The sequence below is a fragment of the Sciurus carolinensis genome, chromosome 12 (genome assembly GCF_902686445.1).
Source record: "Sciurus carolinensis chromosome 12, mSciCar1.2, whole genome shotgun sequence".
Classification (NCBI taxonomy): domain Eukaryota; kingdom Metazoa; phylum Chordata; class Mammalia; order Rodentia; family Sciuridae; genus Sciurus; species Sciurus carolinensis.
Genome location: NC_062224.1, coordinates 3,363,190 through 3,382,250, shown reverse-complemented (window position 1 = coordinate 3,382,250; position 19,061 = coordinate 3,363,190). Strand labels below are relative to the sequence as shown.

Sequence of the window (19,061 nt, the reverse complement as noted above, 5' to 3'; positions counted from 1 at the left end):
CATCTGATACTAAAAAATAAATTTTTGAGGTATTTAAAAAACTTTATCTGCACCATAATACACAGTTTGTGCTGCAATTGTTAATTCTTTTTAGTGTTCTTTATAAGCTTGGTAAATTCTCGGGGTTTCTTGGTATTTCATATTACATCTTCCTTGAGCCTGTGCTTTTGTTTCATTTTCCTAAATGACAAAACTGAAGTATGGCTATGCCATAATATTCATATTTCTGTCAGTGTGCTGTTATTAACTATGAATACCATTCCTGGTTCTTTGTGAATTTAGCAGTGTTATATGAAATGCAACTTTAAAATGTTGGTAACGTGCTTAGGTTTTTTTTTTTTTTTTTTTAATAATTTTTGTTTTTTTTTTCAAGTTTAGATACATGACTGAAAAGCATTAAAATGATGATCAATGGTTCTTTTTATAAATCTTGCTTTAGATATTTTATCAGATTAAAATATGTATAAATTGAAATTATGTATAATTTACAGTTAAATATTGATAAAATTGCTTATAAAGTTTATAATTATTAAATTAATGTTACTTTTCATCATTACTTTCCTCCTCCTTTTTTTTTGTTACTTTGTCATACTTTCCCCCTACATTTCCTTAATCAGTTAAGGAAGGGAAAACTTCTTTCCTTAGTAAGATAAGATAGTCTAAGTTTCATCTGAGGTTTTTAAAAATTAGTTAATGATATATTACCTTTTTGCCTCTACAGAGGCAAGATAGAAAATACATACTTTCCAACAATATTAAATGAGTATCCAAACAAAGGAGAAAATATAAATGGTTCAGGTATCTTGATGTAAGATCACTTATCCTTTTAATACTCTGTACATATATTTCAAATAGTTTCAAAGTATTAATATCAGTTTGGTTTCACTGTGAAATTATTTTTAAGATATCTTTATTATGAATGTAACTTGTTAAAAATCTCAACACTGTGCCACTAGAGTATGTGTTAAGTACTTATGTTATTTCTTTGAAAGTTGGGTGTCAGAAGAACTGAAATCTGAATTGACAAGGGTGTGGTAATCACTTTGGTTAGTATATCTGATTGACTAACTTCTATTGTCATTATTGCTAAATTATTTCTTAGTTGATTAGCCAGTACATCCAAACAAACTTTGTCTTTAGGACTTTTATTTTTCTCTGGTGAGAGCAAGTATGCTATGGTCTCTGAAAGGTTGCTGTTAGTTTTATATTGTTATTTTAACCCATCTTAAAAATACTGACTTGGCTGCTTCTTTCAGAAGGTTTGTATTGTTACTTTTGTAATTACTATTGACATTGTTTCTCTATTGAATTGTAAGCCTCTTGTTGAAAGGAACTTTTTGTTGCATTCATTGCTGAATACCCAGTAACCAATGCAGAGCCTATCAGGTAATAGGTACCTATGAGGTATTTTTAGAATGAATTAAGTTCCCTTAGGCTTGGAATCTCATGTTTTTTATCATCTGGTCCAGTTACTTCATTTTATATGGTCAGGGAGTTTCTGAGACCTTTAAAAAATTATATGAGTTGATTATGCTTATGTTCTTCCATGTCCATTCCATTAGTTGAAATGTTAGATAATTTCAATAGATATACTCACATATTAGTCATGTATATACTTTGAAAATATTTTCCTTAGTTGTGTAAATTAATATCCTATAAGGTGCTTGTCAATGTTTCATGTATGTCATTAATTGTAATGAATGTGTTGATAAGTGAATTGAAAAATACGGGCTAATAATCATAGTGCTCATAGTCTTTTTGGGGGGTGGGGGTAATGTTGGGGATTAAATTCAGGGTCTTGCAAATGTTAGGCAAGCAAGCAATGTACCACTGAGCTACACCTCCACACCCTGCTAATCAGTTTTAATTTTCTAACCCAGCATTTGTTTTTAGTATTTGTTTTAATATTTATGTATTTTTGTGGTACTGGGGATTTAGCTCAGGGGTGTTCTACCCTGAGCTATATTCCAATCCCTCCCCACCCACTTTTTTATTTTAAGATAGGATCTTGGTAAGTTACACAGGCTTGCCTCAAACTTGTAATCCTTCTGCCTCTGTCTCCCAAGTGTCACCCTATAAAAGATCCATTTTCTTCTGCCCTGGCAGAAAATTTTTTCTTATTGTCAAGAAGAGGCCAGTTAAGATTCTGATAATTTCTAAAGGTAAAGTTCACTTCAAGGCAGGATAGTTTATATATCAGCATTCCAATCTGCCTTGCTTTCTTCACATCCATTCTCATATCTATTGCTTGAATTTAAAGTTGCAAGATAGTTTAATTTTTTTGTGGGCCATCTGCTTATATTAAGATTTTCTCCCAGTTCTCCAACTATATTATCATTAAACACGTGGCTGATGGCAAAAGACTTGCTGTGCTTGGAGAGAAGTTGTTATTTAGGTATAGGTGATTTTTCTGAAGATCTGCTGCTGTTACAATACTAGTGTCCTTCCTGCTCAATATAGATGTCCTATTAGAATGTGCTCTCTAATGTCCTGATGACCTGTATGATGTTTAAACCAGAGTCATCCATATTGGAGTGTCCTGTACAGGAATCACCAGTACCTGAGAGGACAGGGTGTCCATATGTTTGGGGATGCCTAAGAAAAGGACTAGAAACATTTTAAAACCAAAAAGTTTGTTGACCTAGCTATTAAGATTCCTACATTCTTTTTTTTTTTTTCCCCAACTTTGTTGAGGAGTCTTTTTTTTTTTAATTGTAAACAAATGGGATACATGTTGTTTCTCTGTTTGTACATGGAGTAAAGGTGTACCATTTGTGTAATCATAAATTTACATAGGGTAATGTTGTTTGATTCATTCTGTTATTTTTTCCCTTCCCCCCACCCCTCCCACCCCTCTTTTCCCTCTATACAGTCCTTCTTTCCTCCATTCTTGCCCCCCTCCCTAACCCTAACTCTAACCCTAACAGATTCCTATATTCTTTAACAATGTACTTTGAGTCAGGTGAGATGATGCACACCTGTAAGTCCAACAACTCAGGAAGCTGAAGCAGGAGGATCTTAAGTTTGATTCTAGCCCAGGCAACTTTGTGAGACCCTGTCTCAATAAAAGAACGCTCAATAAAAAGAAGTGGGGGTGTAGCTCAGTGGTTTAGTTACCCCTGGGTTCATTCCCCAGTAGGGGAGGCATTAAGTTCCTTGAGGGATGAAGAGATATCTTACTCAATAAGTTATCCTAAGGAGAATTGGGGAACTATTTTATGGTCTTCTGTTTCTTAGCTGCAGTTTTCTGCTCTTTGCTACTTCCTTTCCAGAATTTTACTTTAAAAAAAATTTTTTTTTAGTTGCAGATGAACATAATACCTTTGACTTTTTAAATTTATATGTGGTGCTGAGGATTGAACCCAGTGCTTCACACATACTAGGCAAGCACTCTACCACTGAGCTACAATAATTCCACCCCCAATAATTTTTTACTTTTTAATGGTGTTCAAGGTATTTGAACTCGAGCTAAAATTTTCCCACTTTTTTACCATCATTGACTCTTCATCTGTTATGCCTAAAATCAATATATTGTGTTCTTTTTAGTTTATATTAAATGTACTGAACAAAAAGTCTAAATTTATATAGCTTAAACAGGATCAGTTGCAGTTTTTTGATGAATTACTGAATTAACTTTTTCTTTCTTTTGGTACTAGGGATTGAACTTAGTGACATTTGACCACTGAGCCCCATCCCCAACCCTGCTTTGTTTTTAATTTAGAGACGGTCTCATTGAGTTATTTAGACCTCGCCACTGTTGAGGCTGACTTTGAACTCACAATCCTCCTATCTCAGCCTCTTGAGCCACTGGGATTACAGGCGTGCGCCATGGTGCCTGTCCTGAATTACTTTTCATTCAGGTTTTTTCTCTCGGTATTTGATGGGGGATTAGAAATCTCTATCCATTATTGCTTCTTTTATTTTAAAGCAGTTGGCACTGGCACTAGTAATATGGTTGAGCACTTTTTGTGTCTGTGTGTTTGTTGAGTTTTGTTGTTGTGAGGTGGGATTAACATGGTTGAGGCTGGCCTCAGATTTCTGGGCTCCAGCATTCCTCCTGCCTTCACCTTTCAGGTGGCATTTATAAGGGGAACGTTGGGTTTGAAGACACAGCATTTTGTTTTTTTCCCTACATGAATTTGTTTCTCCTTTTCTGATCTTTGAAGATACTCTGTAAACAAAAGAGAACAGTTGTATAATACTCTTAAGGGTAATTATGTAAAAGGAAAAAAATTTCCTGTTTTTCAAATAGGATAATCAGTTATAGCTATCATTTTATCTTCTGATCATCTTTTGCTTATATTGGCCAGGCAACTAAAATGCTATTTAAAACCTCATTACAATATGAAGTATTTGTCTGCCAGTATGTCTTTATCCATAATCTCAATCTCTATTTGATAAGGGCATTTGCAGTTAAAAAGATTTTCAACTAAAATTCTCACGTGTTGTTTTCACCTGTTCATCCTCTTCACAAGTACAGTTTCAATGAGGCTTTTTCAGCCACCATTCCTGGCTTCCTTTTGTTCTCCACATAGTGTCTTTTGGAGAGCCTAGAATACTTGAAAGTTCAGTTTGCTTACATTGTTGACATTTCTTAATCTGTCAAATAAGTACATTGATTAGGGTGTTAACACACACTGTGTTCTAAAAACTGTTGATTATGATAATAACAGTATTATTACTACGTTTTATAGAATGAGCATAATATGGCTAAAGAAAAGAGAAATCCAAAAGAATAGTGTCAGAACAAGGGAATACCTCAACAAATAAACCAAAGTACAAAAAAAGTGGCATGGAAAAAACCCAAATAATAAAGGAGTCATGATATTAGCTAATATTTTATAGACCTGCAAGTTATATGTAATTACTCTAACAAGAAATATAACAAGAGTGACAATGGTGGCTCCCACATGTAATCCCAGCAACATGGGAAGCTCAGGTAGCAGGATCACAAGTTCAAGGTCAGCCTGGGCAACTTAGACGTTCACTCAAGTTTTTTAAAATAAAAGTAAATTAAAATGACTGTAGACATAACTCCAAGAGAAAACTCCTGAGTTCAGTCATTATTGCAAAACAACAGCAACAATAACAACAAAAAAGAGAGATAACCATTGACTTTCCAAATAATCTCAAAACCGTACACGGTATTTGTTGAGAAGTTTTAAAAATATTTTCTTTAGATGTTGATAGATTTTATTTTATTCATTGATGAGAATCGAACCCAGTGACTCACATATACTAGCGAAATGCTCTACCACTTAGTCATGACCCCAGCCCTTGATGAGAATTTTGAAACAAGATTGTTATCCAGAATGATTAAGACCAGTGTTTAGTTGCTCTTATTGAAATAGTAATAAGAACTACTTATTTGGATTATTCCATCTAATTCTAGAATTTGCCATTTCCTAAGAGTCTCTTTGGGCCAGTGGTCTTTCCACATCAAATCTCACTACTTGAATTCTTCTGACAGTCAGTCAGTCCTTTCATGCCATCCTTATTTTATAATTGGGGGAAGACCATGACATTTACCAGATAGTATCTGTACACTTTGGAATTTGGGTAATGGGTGCCATCCTTTACCATATAACAAATAGTCTTTGGTGAGGAAAAGTTAAAAAAATTACTGTGTGTTTACTTATTTCACATTAATGTTATGTGTATCCATGGTGAACTGTCTTCAGTCTATCTCACATTGGAAACTTGTTTTGTTTTCTTTTACTCAAATTTGATAGCATTGACGCCTTCCATAATATATTCTCATAGAGGAACTTTTTAGGAATCTCTTTGAACTTTACAAGAGTGTTGAAAGTTGGAGGTATTCTGTTAATAGTCTACCATCTTCCCAATTTTGTAAGGAACCTTTTTTCTTTTTTCTTTTTGTAGTGCTGGGTCTCAACCCAGTACCTCATATGTGGTAGGCAGGCTCTCTACTATTGAGCTACTGCCCAGCTCTCAATGACTTTCTTAAGTATGTTGCAATTTTTGGTATTCCTGGGAAAGGTAAAATGCATCATAAATATGTAGGTAGATGCTGCTCTCAGAATAGTTCCCAAAGGGAATAATAATATTTGCTTTTTAAACCTTTCATAGTACCTAGCATACATTTGAGCCTCAAAAATTCTTTTTTAGGGGATGGGGTTGTAGCTCAGTGGTAGAGCACTTGCTTAGTATGTGTGAGGCACTGGGTTTGATTCTCAGCACCACATATAAATAAATAAAATAAAGGTATTGTGTCCATCTACAACTAAAAAGTATATTTTTAGTGTATTTTTAAAAGCAGTCATTTTATACAGTGATAAACTTGGCCTGGTATTGAGAACAGCTTGATCATCGACACATGACAAGTAAGCAGGGATTATATTAAGACTTCCCCAGTGCTCATTCCATTCCTTTCCCTGTTCTCTCTTTTTCTTATTTTGTTCTCAGGAGCTTCTAGTGATTGAAACCATAACATGACCCCTTGCATGGTGTTGAGTCCTAACTTCACTGTAGCCAGTAGTTTGTACTAGCGGGATGGCATTTTGCCTTGGAGTTGCTATAGATAATTTTCAGGCCTACACTAGCAGGCGAATATAATTTTCTAGTCAAGTGATGACTCATGTAATTTATAAATATATTATTCAAGTAATATTCATTTAATATTACTAATTAAAATCTTTTCAAGTTTTCATGTTTTAGAGTTTAAGATTTGAGGTTTTTTTAAGTAATGCATATGATTTTAGAAAGCAAAAAGTGAGTGACAATTTACTTTTAATGTTTTTGCCTTCTGAGATTTTGCAGAAATGAAAAAGTCACCTTTTTTGCATAAACATATAGCTTTATTGTAGTCAGTAGTAACTTGTACCCTGTAAATTCCTGAAGACTTTCAGCATCAAATTGAGAAGTCAGCATAGCTCTCTTGATTCTCAGCTGTCTATTCACATAGGAAGTAAGCATCTCAGGATACTGAAAATTTGACAGAATGTTTTTCTAGTATTTTATGAGCAGGCATTTTTTTTCTAGGTGGTTTTGCATTGTCTGTAAGTTATAGTAGGAGGCTTTTGAAAATCAGACAGTACCATTTAAAACTGCCATGTTACCTTAGATTTCCAATGGGTTTAGAGAAATAAGTTGCCCGCTTGCTGCTTAAGAGCAAAACAAAACAAAAATAATAGAAAATAGCATGATTTCTCTTAATACTTATTATACAGGTTTAGTTTCTCTCTTGTGTAGCAGAGTAAGGACTGTACCTCCGAGTCAAGAGCTCTCGCCTCATCCAGTAGCTAACATTGTGAACTTGGCCAAGTCATGGTAGCTCTTTGGGCTTTGGTAGCTTATTCGTCAGACCAGGAAATTGAACCAAGTGCTCTCCAAGATCTCCAGTTTTAAAATGTCACAACTCTGTGTACAAGTTTCTCTTTAACATGGTATAGGATCTTCTGTGGTTATATGTTTTGTATATTTATATCAATTTCTTTTAATTTTAGATATGATGAATGGATTAAAGCAGATAAAATAGTAAGACCTGCTGATAAAAATGTGCCAAAGATAAAACATCGGAAGAAAATAAAGGTAAATGTGTTGATTTTGCTACATGTGACTAGCTCTTAAAGAGTTTTCCCCCAGCAGGAAGCAGTTAAATGTGTGTACACTAATATTGCTCTTAGTTTTACAGTCTCTTGAAAAATAGTGTGTTTTTTTGTTTGTGTTTTGGTACTGGGGAAACCCAGAGACTGAACCCAAGGACACTCAACACTGAGTCACATCCCCAGCCCTTTTTAATATTTTATTTAGAGACAGGCTCTCTCTGAGTTGCTTAGGGTCTTGCTTAGTTTTTGAGGCTGGCTTTGAACTCGCAATCTTCCTGCCTCAACCTCCCAAGCTGCTGGGATTACAGGCTTGCACTACTGTGCCCACCTGAAATTGCATACTTATAGAATGCTAGATTTTGTTGCCTTGTTGGAAAGCATTTTAGAAATAGTGCTAAATAATTTTTGAGGCTTCATCAGTTCCATTGTAGTATAAAGCCACCTCACTAGATTGCACTTAACTCGTTGCTTCAGCACTTCTCTATACCTCTGGTCCTCAATTTAGAGCCATAAAGCAGTATGGATTATTGCAGTACTTGTAAACCTGGAGGAAAAGATTTCTGAAGACAGAGGAGAACCAGTCTATCTGACAAGTCTCCTTTTTCTCTTTGTCTTTCTCTGGCTATAAGTAGTGGCTTAGAATAGATTCACAAGATCCTCACATGTTGCACAGGCAGCTTGGGGTATCTACTAATGAGCTCACATAGAAAATTAATATTACTGTTACATATGATAGAACTACTTCTGTTCTTTTCGACTGAATTTTTTTGAATGTTTGAGAAAGCAAACCTTTGGCTAGAATTTAGAGTTTTTAAAAATATTTTTATTGATTTTTAAAAAAAAAATTCTTTAGTGTATTTACTTTGGGAAGTTTAATAGTTCTTCTGAAATTCAGTCTTCATATTCAAAGTGAGGAGCTATTTTCCTTCTTGCCAAATGATACCCTAGTGTTCCAGATAGTGAAAAACTTTCCCCTAAAATAGTAGTTCTTTAATGTGAATTTAAGTCCATGTTTTTAAATTTTTAATATAGCTACAACTCAGGACTTCTTAAACCCCTTTATATTCTCATTCTTTTTGTTATTTACCATAAAGTATATAAATCACACTGTATTTAGCATTGTTTTTAGTTACTGGAAGAATATTTTTTGTGGTACTCAAAAAGCCAGTGTCTTTATACAAAAAAAAAACAGCAAGTATTTCTAAGGTGAAAGAGGGAAGGGATGTGAGAAGCACTGTTAGAAAAGTACTTCAGTGAATTTTTTTTTATAAATATATGCCTCTTCTTGACCCCTTAGGCATATTAAAATTTCTGATCATAGGGAAGAACTTTGTGAATTTCAGAAAGGTGTTCTAGTTCATATTTTCTGATTTTACACATCTCACTCTGAGAGCTACTATTTTAGAGACTCCTGACAGCCACTAAAAGCCATATTTGAACTTAGACTAGAGGGATTATTTTGGGCTTCAGTATGTACAGTAGACTATGACCTCTGCAATAAAGTAACAAACAGGAGAAAGGACTGGCAATAGCAGAAAAATTAGAACAACTGTTAATAGACTATGGAAGGTCTAGCCTAGTCTAGTTGTGCTCAGAAGTGTATGTTCTATAATTAAGCCCAGAGGCTCTAAGGCAGTGAATCTTATCCCTGGACCATGATCAGAAAGAACCCCTTGGAGTAACTCAGATTGCTTAGCCCCATCCTTTGCATTTCTGATTCAGTAGATCTGAGGTCAGATTCAGGAACTGGGGTTTCTAACAAGTACCCAGAAAATGTTGATATTGTTGGGCCAGGGGCCATACTTGAGGAGTCACTACCCTAAGGCATCTATTAAATGTAGGGAATTAACTTCTTTCCTACTCATCTGGAATGATAAGCTACATACCATTCTTAGGAGAATTATAAAAATAATCACTCAAATATGGTAGTGTGACTAGATAACAGGACTTCAGAATTGTTTATTGTTAACCCACACTTCAGAGTTTGCTAAATTATAGTTTTTCTGTGAGACATTTTATAGTAAAATTTAAATAATAATTTTCAGGAAATATGTCAGCCTCAGCTCATCTATTTATAAGCCGAGAGTTTGAGAAAATTTCATATTTTCCCTGAAACATCAATTTTTCAGTGATGTACCAAAGTTTCATTTGACTTCATCTTACAAGAGATCATTCATTTAGAGTTTTTTAAAGCTGTCATTTGAATGAAAATATGGAATATTGTCATTACCATCCCATGTTTTATAATAAGAGTGTTAAATTTTAAAAACAAAGAGGTTAAAATTTTGTTTCTTTTGTACATGAATATTAATTTGAACATACTTTGATTTAGTTTTAAAGAATTGGTAATATCAATTATTGGTGTATATATTTGCTGGTTTAAAATTCCTGTCTGATTCCCACATGGTAAATACAAAACAGTTTTGTTCATTCTGTAGTATTTTGTTTAATAAGTTTTTAAAAACCTTGAGTTTTTGAAAGGGCTTTGTATATTCTGTGTTAAATATTTAAATAACAATACATTCTGTGACTTTTAGTTAAAAATGGTATTAACATTGTTACTAACAAATTCCTTGTGATAAAGTATGATTAACATGTTTTTCCCTTAATGTAGAATAAATTAGAGAAAGAAAAAGACAGAGATGAAAAATACTCTCCCAAAAACTGTAAACTTCGACGCTTGGCAAAACCCCCATTTCAGACGAATCCATCTCCTGAAATGGTATCCAAACTGGATCTTACTGATGCCAAAAACTCTGATACAGCTCATATTAAATCCATAGAAATTACTTCCATCCTTAATGGACTTCAAGGTAAATGTAGCAGATATTTCATTGCATGCAAGTATTTGATTTTAGTTTTTGTAAGTTAAATTCTATAAAGGTATTTCAGTGTCATTAGTAGATAGCTTTTTATTGAGAATTTTGTTGTCTCTTATGTTTTAAATAAAATTGGTCATTAATTGAGGCACTATTAAGTTTTAGTTAAAATATAATTCACCCTACATTTATTTCAGGAACTATTTTTTTGTTGTTGCCATGTAAAGCATAGTATATCTTAAACAATATCAGACTATATAACTGTACTAACAGTTTTAAAGAATAATTATATCTGTTACTATCTCTTTTATGGTGGCATTATAGTCTAGTATAGAAGGCAGAATGAAGTTAAGTATCAGGTAATAAAAACAATGAGGACTGGAGGGGGACATTTATTAAATCCACTTGGCAGGAAAGGAGGGACATCTGACCTATGCAGTAAACCCTTAGAGAACTTATAACCCCAAAACACATTCACATGGCTTGTGTCTTGAGAGTTTTGATGTTTTAAAATTTTGAATATAATAGAAATTGGTTTTGTCCCTTATTTTAGGTGATATTTGCATGAACCAATTTTTCTGTAAACTAGTGCTGTATAATACTGAAAGGTTGATTTTTACATGTTTTCTCATACATTTGACAGAATTGTCTGTGGAAAATATATGTATAATTAAAGGACAGTAATAATATGGATACTAGTTTATCTTCACAGTCATGAGCAAATTATATTTACTTAAAATTCCCAGAAGTACTTAACTCTCTTGACTTGAGTGTGATTATTTACATTTCTTTTTCTTTTTTTTTTTTTTTGGTGAGGGGGGTACCAGGGATTCAACCCAGGGACACCTAGTCACTGACAGATCTCCAGCTCTTTCTTATTTTGATAGAGTCTCGCTAATTCTTGGAATTTCATAAGCACCTAATCAAAACAAGATAAAGAATAAAAAGACAGAAAGAAACTAGTTGGTTCACCTCGGCATTCAAAGAGTACAGTGGCTGCAGGCCCCTTAATGATAGCCTTCAGTATGACTGTTTTTGGAAATAACACTATACTAGTCTGAATTGGTTTTCTTCTACATCTGCTGCACAGCTGTCTTCCCCAGGAAAGACACATTCATTCTAGGGTGGATGGACAGATAGTAAGATCCAATCAAGGGATCTTCCTTCAATGTAGTACTTGAACTTCCTTTCCTGATATTAGGCCTCCCTGTCCTGAATTCTTATTTTGATGGAGCATGTTTTCTAGTAGCCTCTTAAAGATGAGTTTAAGAGAAGGAAAGTAAATTTTTAGACATTGCAGATATCTTTATTTACTCTTGCAAATGGCTTTATTCTATTTGTGATTGAGTATTTTAGTCTGTTTTCTGCTGATATAACAGATTGCTGTACTCTGTGTAATTTATAAAGAACAGAAAATTATTTCTGACAGTTGGGGTGGCTGAGCATTAATGTCAAGTTACTGGTATCTGGTGAGATCCTTCTTGCTGTGCTCTGTAATAGCATGGTGAGAGCATCATCACATGGTGAGAAAGCTTTATATAACAAAGCCACTCCTGTCACAGCTAACTGACAGTGACATTAATCTGTTCATGAGAGGGAACCCTCATGGCCTAATCACCTCCTAAAGGCCCTATCTCCCAATATGGTCACAACAGCAATTAAGCATGAGTTTTGAATAGGACATTAAACTACAGCAGCTAGCTTGGAAGTTTTCCTTCAGTATTTTTTTAGTGGCATTGTTCAGTTTGTTTTGTTTTTTCTTTCAGTATCATTTCTGTGAAGTCTAGTGCTCTTCCAATTTCTGATTCTTTGCAACTTGTTTTATTATTGTTTCGTTTTTTGTTTTGGTACTGGGATTGAACCTAGGGGTGCTCTTCTACTGAGCTACATCCCCAACCCTTGTTATTTTTGTTTTGAGATAAGGTATTGCTGCAGTTGTGTAGGCTGGCCTCCCCCATTGCAGTCCTCCTGCCTCAACCTCCCAAGTTGCTGGTTGATTTTTGTTTTGCTTCTCTCTTTAATCTTTAATTCTTTGTTTTTAAAGTTCTTCAATTTCATAGTGAGACATACCTTGTGTAAATGTATTTTCTGCCCCTGTGGTATGTGCTCTCATGTTCTAGAAACTTGTATTTGTGTTGCAGGCAGTTTTCTGGAATGATCTTATTATTTGTTCCCTTTCGACCAGTTAGTTCAGTATTGTATCTTCTATAGTATGCTCCAGTATGTTTATCTTAAAAAAAGTTTGGAGGGGGTTTTTAATTAATATTTTAAAAATTTCCTATTATTTCTTATTAATTTTCTGTATGTTACCTTCTGATTATTTTATTGATTATATAACTAACAGTTATGCTGCTTGATTACTGTAATGCTTAATGTTTTAAATTTTTTAAGTTAAACTTGCTTCTTATTCATTCATTCATTTATTTATTGGTACCAGAGATTGAATCCAGTGGTGTTTTACCACTGTGCTACATTCCCAGCCTGTTTTTAATAATTTTGAGACAGGGTCTCACTAAGTTTCTTTAGGGCCTTACTAATTTTTTTTTTAAAATTTGAGACTGGGTCTCGCTAAGTTGCTTAGGACTTTGCTAATTTGCTGAGGCTGTCTTCGAGCTTGCATTCTACTTGCCTCAGCCTCCTGAGTTGCTGGCATTACAAGTGTGCACCACCTTGTTGACTTAAATTGTTTTTTTTGTTGTTGTTGTTTTTTAAGACTTCTGTTTCCTCCATGTTTTTGTACCATGTTCTGCTCATATAATTTTTCTTTTAAAAAATTAGCTTTATTGAGTTTTAATTTGCATAAAATCAAATTCACAACTTTTTGTATTTACAATTTGATGAGTTTGGCAAGAGGATCAAGTGGTGTGACTAACACCATGACCATGGTGGTAGAGCATTTCCATTTGGGGTGAGTGTTTTCACCTTTTTAAAACTCAGTTTCTTCACCCGTGAAGTGGGGATAAAAACTGCAGTGACTGTAAACCTAGGAGCTGTTATATTAAGTGTCTGGCACTTTGAAGACATGCTTATATTCAAATTCTCATCATGTTTTTTCTCTCTTGTTTTCTAGCTTCTGAAAGTTCTGCTGAAGACAGTGAGCAGGAAGATGAGGCAGGTGCCCAGGACATAGATAATAATTGCAAAGAGGAATCAAAGAGGGATCATTTGACCCACACCAGAAATGAACTTATTTCAAAAGAGGAACAGAATAATTTGTCTTTACTGGAAGAAAGCAAAATCCATGCAGATTTGGTAATATCTAAACCAGTATCCAAATCTCCAGAAAGATTAAGAAAAGATATAGAAGGAATATCAGAAGATAGTGATTATGAAGAAGATGATGAAGTCACAAAAAAGAGAAAGGAAGTCAAGAAGGACATAACCGATAAATCTTCAAAGTCACAGATAAAACGTGGTAAAAGGAGGTATTGCAACACAGAGGAATGTTTAAAAACTGGATCACCTGGTAAAAAGGAAGAGAGGGCCAAGAGCAAAGAATCACTTTGCATAGAAAACAGCAGCAACAGCTCTTCAGATGAAGATGATGATGAAAAATCGAAAGCAAAGATGACACCAACCAAGAAATACAATGGTTTGGAGGAAAAAAGAAAATCTCTGCGGACAACTGGTTTCTATTCAGGATTTTCAGAAGTAGCAGAAAAAAGAATAAAACTTTTAAATAACTCTGATGAAAGACTTCAGAACAGCAGAGCTAAAGATCGGAAAGATGTCTGGTCAAGTATTCAGGGACAGTGGCCTAAAAAGACACTGAAGGAGCTTTTTTCAGACTCTGATACTGAAGCTGCAGCATCCCCACCCCATCCTGTCCCAGAAGAGGGAACAGCAGAGGAGTCACTGCAGACTGTGGCTGAAGAGGAGAGTTGTTCACCTAGTGTAGAGCTAGAAAAACCACCACCAGTCAGTGTCGACAGTAAGCCCATTGAAGAAAAAGCAGTAGAGGTCAGTGACAGAAAAGCAGACTTTCCAAGTAGTGGCAGTAACTCAGTGCTCAATACTCCTCCTACTACACCAGAATCGCCTTCATCAGTCACTGTTACAGAAGCCAGTCAGCAGCAGTCTTCTGTCACAGTGTCGGAGCCCTTGGCGCCAAATCAAGAAGAGGTTCGAAGTATCAAGAGTGAAACTGACAGCACAATTGAGGTGGAGAGTGTTGGGGGAGAGCTACAAGACCTCCATTCCGAAGGGAACAGCTCACCTGCAGGCTTTGATGCCAGCGTGAGCTCTAGCAGTAGCAATCAGCCAGAACCAGAGCATACTGGAAAAGGTGAGGAAGAGAAAAGCATGTTGACTTTAGGATCTTTTCACCTTCAGTCTTAATGCTTTCACAGTGTCTGTCCTTGTGTTGTGACATTTAAGTGGCACACTTGTGTGAACATGATAAAATTAAAAATTTGGAAGGTAGTTTGAAAATAATGATGGTGGAGTACATTTAAGAGCTTGAGGTTTTAATGTCCTTTGCCTGAACCATCCATGACTTATCTGGGGAATCTGCTTACATGCTAGAAATTAGACCTGGGCCCAAAACCAACCTGTTTGAAAATTTATTACACTGGTTGACTGTGGCAGGAGCACCCCAAATATATTTCTGTGACATTGTTTTTGCATTTATAGTGTGCTGTTTCTCACAAACGTTTGATTTATTGACAGACCCTCCGCCCTTAACCATATATTGTATGTAGGGGTCTGGAGCTACCAACTCTCCAGGCACTTGCTTTCTGCAGACAACCGTGTCAAACTGATTTTCAAGCCTGACTAACTTGTGAGAGTTTGTAAAGGAATTTGATCCTTTCCTAGATGTGCATAACCCCCATATTGAAGGACCAGTTTTTTTTTTTTAATAACCTAAAATAATACTGTTTTTGATATTTCTAGAAGTAGTTAAAAGTAGAAATTCAAATTAGTTCTTGGCAAATATATTAGTGTCTTATGATGTTGCCATGGCTATATTCTGTCATCATTTTTCCTATAAACTACTTTGTTTGGGTAACTTAAATCAGTACCCTTTAGATTGACCCTTGGCTTTGAAACACACATTTTCCCTCATGAGGTTAGAGCACCAGTGGCTGTTTCATATAACATATCAGATTTTATGTGTGCTTTAGGGTTTTAGTCTAGATTAGATTGGCTAATTTTAAAATTTCTCACAAGTCTTTCCTTAAAACAAGTCTGTAAAATTTTTTTAAAGTAAATAAGTAAAAAATATAGTTGCATTTGGAATGTTCAAGTAGAGTTACTGCAGTTTCATTTGTATGCTATGCTGTCTTGGGAACTGCATTAACCAAGCATGAATACAGTGAGTGACCTTGAGACCACAGAAGGCTGAATGGGTTTTGAACAGTAATGTTGCAATGATAGTTTCATAGAGCTTACATCTTTACCATATTCCTCATACCTTAAGAGAGATTACAATTAACCCAGAAGAATTAGAATATCATTTCTGCTGACAGACTAAATCATCTCTGCCCATTTGGATCTTTGTGTGTATGTGCGAGCATCTGCAGTTGGGAATCAAACTTGTGCCTGCTGCGCAAGTGCTGTTCCACTGAGCTGCATCTCCCAGCTCTTAAATCTTAATCTCAATTATGTTGAAAAGTGTGGAACTTGAGTGCTCCTCAATCTTGGCATAAGAAAGGCCATCTGGTTTATTAGATCAAATTATTCTATAGCATTTTTTAGAATTTATATCTTTAGAAGTAAATTCTTATGCACCTATTTGATGACTTCATTTTAACAAATTTGTCTAATAATATCGCAGAATTCACATTATATTTAAAGTAAAAATGTAGGTACTGTTACTTATCTAGCTTGGAATTGTTTTTACAAATCTGTGCTTCAGTATACTGAGTATACAAGTCACTTTGTTTCACTTAAGTTCTTAACATTATGATAAACTTCAGGAAAATTATAAATAAGATGTGACCCATTAAAAAAGAAAAGCAGGATGGTTTAGTGAATAGGCTGTCTCATTTTTAACCATATAATCTAGGTTATACACTGGAGGTTAATTTTTTTGTTTTTTAACCATGGTAACAGGATCAAGAAACATATTTTGTATCAAATCTGGCATAACTTTATCATATTATATAATGTATTATATAGTGTATGCCATTGGAACCACATGGCACTAGCATTACCCCCCCCCTGAAAAAAGCTTATTTATAATTAGAAAGATATAGTAACATAACTGAGGCCAAGGACCACATGAGTAGGAAAATGCTACAGTTTTAAGGAATTAATCATAATTAATCATGATTAATCACCAAGCCTGGAGCATCAAGGGAAAGTCTTAGTGAAAATGTAGGACTTGAGCTTGTCAAAGAAAAGGTAGATAGTTTGTTTAGTTTTGAGGGAATTTTCCACCAAGACTGTTCCTTTTTTTTCTTTTTCTTTTTTGGTACTGGAAATTAAACCTAGGGTTTTTTAACCACTGTGCCAAATCCCAGCCCTTGTTTTATATTTTATTAGGGACAGGGTCTCACTGAGTTGCTTAGGACCTCACTAAGTTGCTGAGGCTGGCTTTGAGCTCATGATGCTCCTGCCTCAGCCTCCCAAGCCGCTGGGATTACAGGCATGTGCCACCACACTCGACTCCAGATGGTTTCTTACAGTTACCATGCTGGATTTGTAAATGGTGTATGTGTTTACTAACCAGTGCTCTAAGTGCCAAGTTTTTAAAATAAGTTGGTAAAAACAAGTGTGCATTTCTTCCAAAATTTATCTCATTAGTATCAGAGTATTATTTTAAAAATTATATTCATTAACATTTTAAGCTATAACTAAACCTTCATATTTTGGTTTTATTGAATCATAAGTTCAACTTTTATTTTCAGGATGTACCCATTTTTAAATTACTAGGCTCATAAATTCACAAATTTTGAATTAGACTACCAATAACTATTTTCAGTTTATATCTGATTTAGTTTTTTTGCTTTCCAAAAGCACCTTAACTTATGTGGAAGAATTCATCTTCATTAATCAAAGCATATCAAAAATTGGTAGTAATTTCTGTGATAATTTATAAATTTCATACAGAATGTGTAGAATTATTTTCTAAAATGTAGAATTATTAAATACCTAGGGAATGTTTGATTTTGTTTTGTGTTACTTAATTTCTTTCCTATCATAGCCTGTACAGGTCAGAAAAGAGTGAAAGATGCTCAGGGAGGAGGCAGTTCATCAAAAAAGCAGAAAAGAAGCCATAAAACAACTGTGGTAAACAACAAAAAGAAGGGAAAAGGCAGTAAGTGTGAAACCTCTAATATTTAAAATATAAAAATAATAGCTGATGTATTTTTTCCTCCCATTATGAAAAGGATATTTGGGATATGGAATAGTTCAACATTTTGATTTTGTTTTCACCCTCAAAAAAGTTAACAAGTTTTCTGATCTTAGCTATATTCTGCAATTAAGCAAGTTGGTATTATTTAGCCGTGGTATTAAGGTGAATGATCACATAATTCTTTTAAAAATGTAGCCAGCGTAATGTAAATATCGAAATCTTTGTTAGCTTTATGTTCCACAGTTCTTTTCCACTTGTTGTTATATGTGTCACATATTATGAATACTTCAATTATATATAATTTTATTACAGTGAAATCAATAATAATTCTTCAAGGAAATATCAGCATTCAAGTAAACAATTAAGATAGCTTCAAAGGTATAATTCCCACAATTCCAGGCTGTGACTCTTGTCTTGGGCACCCCATGTGACCTGAGAGCAGCTACAGATAATACTTTTGCTCAGTATGTTCCAGTTTAAGACTTTAGTAATGACTCTCTCCATCCACCTGCACAGAACATAATACTGTATTTCTCCTGAGGGCTGCACATTTGATCTCTCTTTTTTTTGTAGACAACATAAGAAGCAGAAAATATGTAAAGAATTTTTTTTCAGGTGCCCCACATTGACCTCCTGCTGCTCTTCCAGGAGACTCCTGCCACCTCCACTGCCTGACCTTTGCTAGCAGCCGGCTTGGCTGCACTTCAGTGCAGAAAAGGGTTATTCGGCCAGCTCCCCGAGGTTCTGCTGAGCCCATATGACTTCCAGGCGGTGAATATGGCATCCCTTGGGGCCCCGGGCGGCTGTGCTCAGCAAGGCCACGAAAGGCAGGCTGAGGCAGGCCACTGCATAGAGTGGGGCCAAGCCTTGGGTAGCGTAGCTAGGAGTTTCCAGGGGTTCCAGAGCAGCAGTGGGGGCTGGGGCCTGGAGGGGAGTTGTATAAGATATGTATAAAAGTGTGACAGAGTTTCTTTATTCCCAAAACACCACAATGGGAGGAGTTGCTTATATTTTATTACTTTTGGAATACTTTTCAGACTTTGAGAGCCTGTTTTTTGGTTTGTTTTGAGTTTTATTTTTCTGGTCATGGAATTATAAATATATGACAAATAGGTCACAAATTATTTGGTATATCAGAAGGTGTATTTATTTTGCTTACACTGTGATGTTTTTGTCTTCAAGACTTTACCATTTGAGTGCTCGAGAGTGCTCATCTTCAAAAGAGTAAATAAACATCTTTAAAAAAATATAGCCATTTATTGTATTCTCCCATTTCTAATTATTGGGCTTCTGCATGGTAAATCATAATGAATTGTCAGTTCTCTGAGGATAATTTAGTAAAGTCAGTTAACTCTGATTGAATCTCAAAGTACT

General features: G+C 34.9%; 1 protein-coding gene across 4 annotated transcripts in view; it reads left to right on the top strand.

The window, feature by feature from the left end:
* The window catches only part of Arid4b (AT-rich interaction domain 4B), a 135,319-nt gene that overhangs the window by 107,088 nt on the left and 9,170 nt on the right, over window positions 1-19,061 (top strand). For 3 of the 4 annotated variants that reach the window (XM_047520452.1, XM_047520451.1, XM_047520449.1), the window contains 4 exons: window positions 7,467-7,551; window positions 10,183-10,381; window positions 13,458-14,672; window positions 17,535-17,648. In XM_047520452.1, coding sequence (XP_047376408.1) covers window positions 7,467-7,551; window positions 10,183-10,381; window positions 13,458-14,672; window positions 17,535-17,648 — 1,613 coding nt within the window. Of the gene's footprint in view, window positions 1-7,466; window positions 7,552-10,182; window positions 10,382-13,457; window positions 14,673-17,534; window positions 17,649-18,302; window positions 18,459-19,061 lie in introns of all 4 variants that reach the window. The other variant, XR_007104309.1, reaches the window with a different exon arrangement.